Source organism: Atta colombica, unplaced genomic scaffold (assembly GCF_001594045.1).
Source record: "Atta colombica isolate Treedump-2 unplaced genomic scaffold, Acol1.0 scaffold46, whole genome shotgun sequence".
Taxonomy (NCBI): Eukaryota; Metazoa; Arthropoda; class Insecta; order Hymenoptera; family Formicidae; genus Atta; species Atta colombica.
Window position 1 is genome coordinate 202,395 of NW_017259535.1, and position 6,833 is coordinate 209,227.

General features: G+C 33.4%; 2 protein-coding genes across 2 annotated transcripts in view; both read left to right on the forward strand.

Moving 5' to 3' along the window:
* LOC108691387 (beta-1,4-glucuronyltransferase 1-like) overlaps positions 1-2,115 on the forward strand; it is a 5,927-nt gene extending 3,812 nt beyond the window's left edge. Inside the window, exons 5-6 of the mRNA XM_018199115.1 lie at positions 1,097-1,298; positions 1,728-2,115. Of these exons, the coding sequence (XP_018054604.1) occupies positions 1,097-1,298; positions 1,728-1,940 (415 nt within the window). The 3' untranslated portion in view covers positions 1,941-2,115. The remainder of the gene's footprint in view (positions 1-1,096; positions 1,299-1,727) is intronic.
* A 3,856-nt stretch (positions 2,116-5,971) lies between these two features.
* The window catches only part of LOC108691388 (ceramide synthase 6), a 4,692-nt gene continuing 3,830 nt past the window's right edge, over positions 5,972-6,833 (forward strand). Inside the window, exons 1-2 of the mRNA XM_018199116.1 lie at positions 5,972-6,046; positions 6,429-6,618. Of these exons, the coding sequence (XP_018054605.1) occupies positions 6,440-6,618 (179 nt within the window). The 5' untranslated portion in view covers positions 5,972-6,046; positions 6,429-6,439. The remainder of the gene's footprint in view (positions 6,047-6,428; positions 6,619-6,833) is intronic.

Consider the following 6,833-nt stretch of genomic DNA (forward strand, 5'->3'; position numbering starts at 1 on the left):
TTGGCGTCTGAGAAAGCCTGATGCTTCTAGTAAACAGTCATATTCTCAAAATGGCCGATATTGAAACCAAGTGCGCAATATAATCGAAGAGCCGCGATCATCGAAGGCCTTCGCGCTGGACGCTCAGCAATGGAAATAATTCGGTTCTTTGAATACCCGAGATCAACCGTTTATGATGTTATAGCAAAATATATAGCTTTAGAACAGTCCAATGAAGGTTCCAGTATGTCAGCGAGGAAGAGTCACTCGAAAAAACGCACCGCGAGAACCCCGTAGTCGTTGAAAGGGTTCAAGCGCTGATTTCGGATGACCCAAGGCAATCGTTGCGAAAATTAACGTCGATTGTTGGTGCAAGCAAGCCAACAATGCGTTGAATTGCCGAGGAGGACCTTCGATAGAAATCATACACCTTAAAGATACGACAAATGCTCTCTGAGACTGCCAGGACAAGCCGAATTGCTCGCCTCGACTCCGATTCTGACCTCCCAAATTTAAATCCCTTGGACTACTACGTTTGGAGCGTAGTTGAAAGGGTCAAACAAGTCTCGGCATCCCAATATGACGTCATTAAGGACCGTTGTTGAGGCAACATTCGTCGGCATGAACAGCGTTACATTACAGCGTGCGTGTGAACATTTCAGACCAAGCATAGAGGCCGTCATTCAAGCTAATGGGGGATATATCGAATAATTGTGCTCTATATATCCCTCAAGTGCCATGTAAAAGGATTTTTTGTAATATTTAATTTTTCATTAAAAACATTTTAAAGAAATTATTCGATTTGTCCGAATTTTGATGACATACCCTGTATATATATGTGTGTGTGTGTGTGTGTGTGTGTGTGTGTGTGTGTGTGTGTGTGTGTGTGTGTGTGTGTGTGTGCGTGCGTGCGTGCGTGCGTGCGTGCGTGCGTGTGTGTGTGTGTGTGTGTGTATACAGGATTTATGTCTCCACATATCTTGAATGTCCTAAATTTGAAATCGTTGACACGCGTCAACTAAGTCAACTTTCTCTCATGTTTCGTAAAAATTGAATAAAATATTCATATTGAAACTACAATGTATGTTCAATAACGGGACAAGATGCCCTCTCGCAGGTTTGTCTGTCCACACTGCCAGCGATTTCCTGGGCTGACCAGATGGTTGATTAGACCAGATCCGGGTAGGATCCGACCGCTTATCGTTACCAGAAGGGAATATCCGCATCACAGATGGGAACCACTCTTCATTGGCACGCGCGATGATCCGCTCTACACAGAGGAAATGTCCTGGGAAGGCAAGCAAGATAAGATGGCCCAGGTATAAGACAATTTCCTTTAAAGAATTATTTCTAATAGTTGCAAAAGTTTACTTGCATCATTCTCTAATATGCATTTCCAATGTAGATTAACTTATCTAATCTAAATTCAATCTTAATTATTTTTCATCTTTTTCTTATTCTAAGAATTAGAAAATAATAATTCTAAGAATTAGAAAAAATTAAAAATTAGTTAAATCACGATTAAAATAAATCTATATTGAGATAAAAATGAGCATAAAAAATACAGCACAGAATCATTCCAATAATATTGCAATAACATTGCAGCAATTAATATTGTTGCAAGTTTTATGCTGTATAGGAAGTAGATTTATCTAAAGTATAATAATTATTCATAGCTTTTCACTATTAATATCTTACTTGCAAGATCCTATGTGTCTTTTAAGGTCTCTATTTCTTATTTCATATAGATGTTCGAGATGTGTCTTTTGAATTATCGTCTGGTCGTGCTCGATGGTGCCTTTTTAGTGCATACTCCGGGAATCAAACGAAAAACACGCAAAATCAATACAGCCACACAAGAGTTCTTCCGGTCACATGAAAGAAGAAATGCGAGGATTTATCAACGTGTGATAAAGCGTCTAATTAAGCAATATCCGATCAATCGTAGATGCGCGCACTGATATATATTTGCCGCGTGATCTCGGCGCGATAATTAGTCTTCTTGAAAAAAGAAGAGATAAAGAGAGACATGTGCGGTGCCTGTATCCGTATACAATAGAAAAATATTTTTCGGTGATGTCGAATTTTATATTAGACTTAGGAATGGCTGCAAGTTGGCACCGATTGCTTTTTCACAGCAAAAATAAAGGTTTTTTTTACTAAAAAAAAAAAATGATTTTTTTTTTTTAAACGAAGCATACTTCTATAATTTTTCCTTCTAATTAAACAAAACTTTTATGATTTTTTAAATTAAATATTAAGAATTTCAATCAAAATTTGATTAACTTTATCAATAATTAATTAATTTAGTTAATATAAGAGATGCTTATAAAAATTCTAATTGTATAATTCGTTTATTTTAATCTAATATTTCTTCTCACTTCGAATTAATAATTCTATTCATATTAATAAAATCCTATAGATATTTTTCAATAAATTGCTGATTAAGTTAATCAGTTCAATAAATTGCTGTTAATTTAATCAGAATTGCTTAAAATAAATTGTTAATTATATATTCCTTGTAATTTTGTCTTGTTAGGCAACAAGAAAATAATTTTAATTATATTAACAAAATAGTGTAAAATAGATATGTCTTGATAACAGATAGAATTGCTTTTTTATATGATTTATCGTTTTTAATCTAATCTTGTTTCAAATAGTCTTAACAAGAAATTATAATTGTCTTTATCAAAATAATAATGTAGACAATACCTGATAAATTAATTAAAATTTGCCGATTAATTAAAATCAATATTAAAGTTTAACCTCACCAGTTGTGCACCTAAATGCTCCCCAGTTATCATTTTATCATTTATTTTTCGCAATAAATTATTTACAATTTTTGAAATATTTACATCAAATTATTAACATTTTTCTAAAATGTTTTTAATTAAACAAAATACAGCCTTAGCGTTTAATTAAAATTTGAAAACTTTCGATTAAAATCGATTGATTAACTTTATTGCAAGTTAATTTAGTCATAAAGTACAAGATACATTTATTAACATTAGTATTATTAAATTTCGTGTCAATTTAATATGTGAGATTATCATATTATACTACTCTAAGTTCAATTCATGATTGCGTTTCAAGACTGAAAAATTTCGGCGTGTGGTTTACAGAATTGAATATAATAAGTATTTTGTATAATCAAAGTTCTTAACATTTTAATTTAAAAAATATAAACGCTATGTTTATAATTAAAAGCATCTTAAAAACTGCGAAATAATTTATTGCGAAAAGTAATTATATGTATATAAATAATTCACACTGAATATTTAAGATTCACTTTGACCGAAAATAGCATTATTTCTTTTAATTCAATTTATCTTTATTTAACATTATGTAAATAACAAGAATAAAATAATAAAATCTAAATAATTCAATTTAAAAATAATTCAATTTTTTTCAAAAACCAGTAATAACAGCTATTTATTATAGTTCCTATGAACAAGCCTTTTACCTGCATAATACATTATAAGAGAAAGAATAGTATCAGAGAAAAACTTTCTGATAGTGTTATTGAACAATGTCTTTAGTTTAGATATAGCAATTTAAATTTCAAAGTGAAGCAGTGATGAAGGAAATTTGCAAAAATACATGGAGATAAAAATAGCTCCTATATTATAGTAGTGTATACTCTGAAGAGATATAAACAGAAGAAAATATAATGAAACAGCTATTTGTAATAATTCAGACAAAATATTCAAAATCAAAATATGAGACGTTTTGGCATCTAGAAAACATCTTATCTTTCAATATGGGTTTTGTATTGTCTAGAGTTTCAAATGGCCGCGTTGAGATAGGTAAGCCGCTATTGGTCGCCGTAACCATCTAACGGGAAATCAATGACCAATAGCGTTCTAAATCAGTTGTAACGATCTGCTTTTCTAGAGTGCCTTTTAGAGCAGATATTCTGACCGCCATTCGTATTTATTGTATATCATTTCAAGTTCGTACGTTTGGTAATTTCCACGAAAAATCATTCAAAAAATGCATTTCGTCAACATAGTGATATAACAATAAATAACAATCACTCATAGAATAAATCCTGTGAAATCGGAAGAGTAAATCTCCGTTGCCATTCGTCGATTAATCGTATGATTTATAATCATAGTCGTGGTCGTTCGATGAGTCACCGGTAACCTCGACAGCTTTTTTCCTCCTCCCCTTCCTACATGACAGAAATTGTGTGTAATTTATAGTTTCATTAGTCACATAATAATAATAATAATAATAATGATACATAAACATAGTGAAATCATGGAAAGTTGAGCTAATAAAAGTAGAGCTAATCAGTGTTGTTTTATCAGGTCACTGAGACTCGGTTGCACCAACGTTACATCAACTTGCCAGCTCAACTCAATTTAAAAATTTTGTAAAAATATCATATATTCCCACTTCCTGTATGCAGAATTGCACTGTTATACAATAGAATTTTTTAATTATACACTAATGTAAAATTTCAACGATATAATAATTTCTGCAATTTACAAGCGTAAATAACTTCACGAAAAAATCTCAAATTTTTTTCACGAAACACATGTCTCATATTTTTTATCTGTAGAATGTCAGCAAATTAAAAAAAAATTGTAATGACGGTTTCAAAGATGCCCGATTTGGCGTGAAATGCCTCACCTGTTAGATTGAGAGAGAAAATTATCTTTTGCTTTCTGTAATTATATAATATTTAGATTTAATGCAGTCCTACAATAAAAATAATGATTATAGGATCTTAGATCATAGAAAATTAACCAATCATAATCAAATAATTGAGAATAATAATTAATGAGAAGAGAAGAATAATTGACAATAATTGATCAATTTTCTGCGACTTGAGATCCTATGACTGCTACGATTTAATTATTGTAGACACCGTATTATAAATACTCGAATAAAGTTTTGAAAATTTTCTCTCCGAATAGAATATATTTATGTATTTTGTAGTTTGCATTATTAAAAAACCTTTCATTCATTTTCAAAAACCTTACGATCTTTCGATGGTTCTTAAAACTTAAAACTTTCCAATGGAACAACACTGGAGCTAATACCGAATTGGGCTGAATAAGGCTGAAAACTGAAGTACCCGAGAAAGAGTAAGGGGCTACGAACAATAAAAGGAGCAGACAACATAGAACAAGAATTTCCTAAAAATCTATCAGAAATCATGTGGAATACACAGATTTCTGATAGATTGAAATTCTTATTTTCTGTTCCTTTTATTATGCGGAGCCTCTAACAGAGCGTTGCTGATTCTATGGAGGCTTATGTAAAAAAAAACAGAACAATAGGAGAAAGAGAGAGGGAGAATTCCCACTATACTACAAGTCGCGACTGACGAGATCGGAAATGATCGGACATGCCCGTTTTTGCCGGTGCACGCCTCTCGAGTCTCGTCGGATAGGAACTCACGCCACACCACACACCACCATAAATACCGTACACACTGCGGAATCGTGCGGTGAAGTAATCGTTAGTTACGAGTGTTTCGTCTCTGATCACTCGTGCGGCGCCGGTGGCAGTGTGGAGTGTGGTAGTGTGTTGGCCGGTGTTGCGTGGTGTGACGTGACTATCAGAGCGAGCAGAAATAGTCACGCGGCCAAATAGTAGGTTCATTCGTTTATTATCTTGAGTAATATTAATTATAAATGCTCCTTTCGATAGTGAAATACTGATAGCAGCAAGTATCATCGTAATGATAGCAAGACTTAGACCCAACACTTATGAAGCATACACGGCTTTGCCGGTTTTAACTGCCATTATCGTAAGACGTTGATGAGATCGCCCAGTCGCCTTATCGTCATTGTCGCCCTTCTCATTCAGACGATAATCGGAGCGGCATTCCGACTAATTCCAATAGCGCACGCGCGCGTTAGCGGTTAGTCTACACTCTTGACTCTATAGGAACAGCCAAAACGGCGCAGCCCGTGGCACGAGTAGTACGAGCAGTACAATACGCGCGTTTTCGCCTCACTACAGTCACTATTCTCGATATTATCCTCCGTCCGGTGGCACGTTTCAGATCGCGCCGTACATGCCGAAGCCAAAGCGGCCACAGTTGTTCCGGGTAAGTACGTGAAGTACGTGCGTGTCTCTGTCTTCTTAACGAGATCCATCTCATGTCGTCTTTTCTCTCTCTCTCTCTCTCTCTCTCTCTCTCTCTCTCTCTCTCTCTCTCTTTGCATGCTATTCATATGCATGTATCTTTTCTTCCTACTCAATTGTATTAGTACAGCAACGATAGTATGAATGATTTATGTTGTTTAATTTCAGTAGCTTGATATCATAATTTTTTTTTAACTTTTTCTTTGTCATTGAACATTCTTATTTGTTGATAAGTTCTCTCTAATTATTAATGTAAAACTATTATTTATAATATATGTTATTAGAGTGGTTTCTACTACTCCTATTCTTAGACGTCTTTTCTTATCAAGGATATTTGTTTGCAGAACATAGAGAAATGAATATTTTCCTAAATATATCGGCGACCTTTTGGTCACCACACATTTGGTTACCTCCTAACATTACATGGGAGGATATCAGTCCAAATGCAGACAATAAATATGCTAATTATCAGCATTTAATATATCCGCTGCCTATGGCAATTGTTCTTCTAGGAATAAGATATACTCTTGAAAGGTAAGCTTCCTGGATTTTCTCTTTATTGGTATAAATAAATTTTATAGCTTCTAATTTTATAGCTATCTCAAAATATTAATGCTTTAAATAAACATTGAGTATGATAGTAGACCCATACAACTGAATAAGAAAAGTTATTCAGTCTAAGTTAGATTTTAGCTTAATATTATTTTGATACAAATTTGTGTGTGTGTGTGTATATATATATATATATA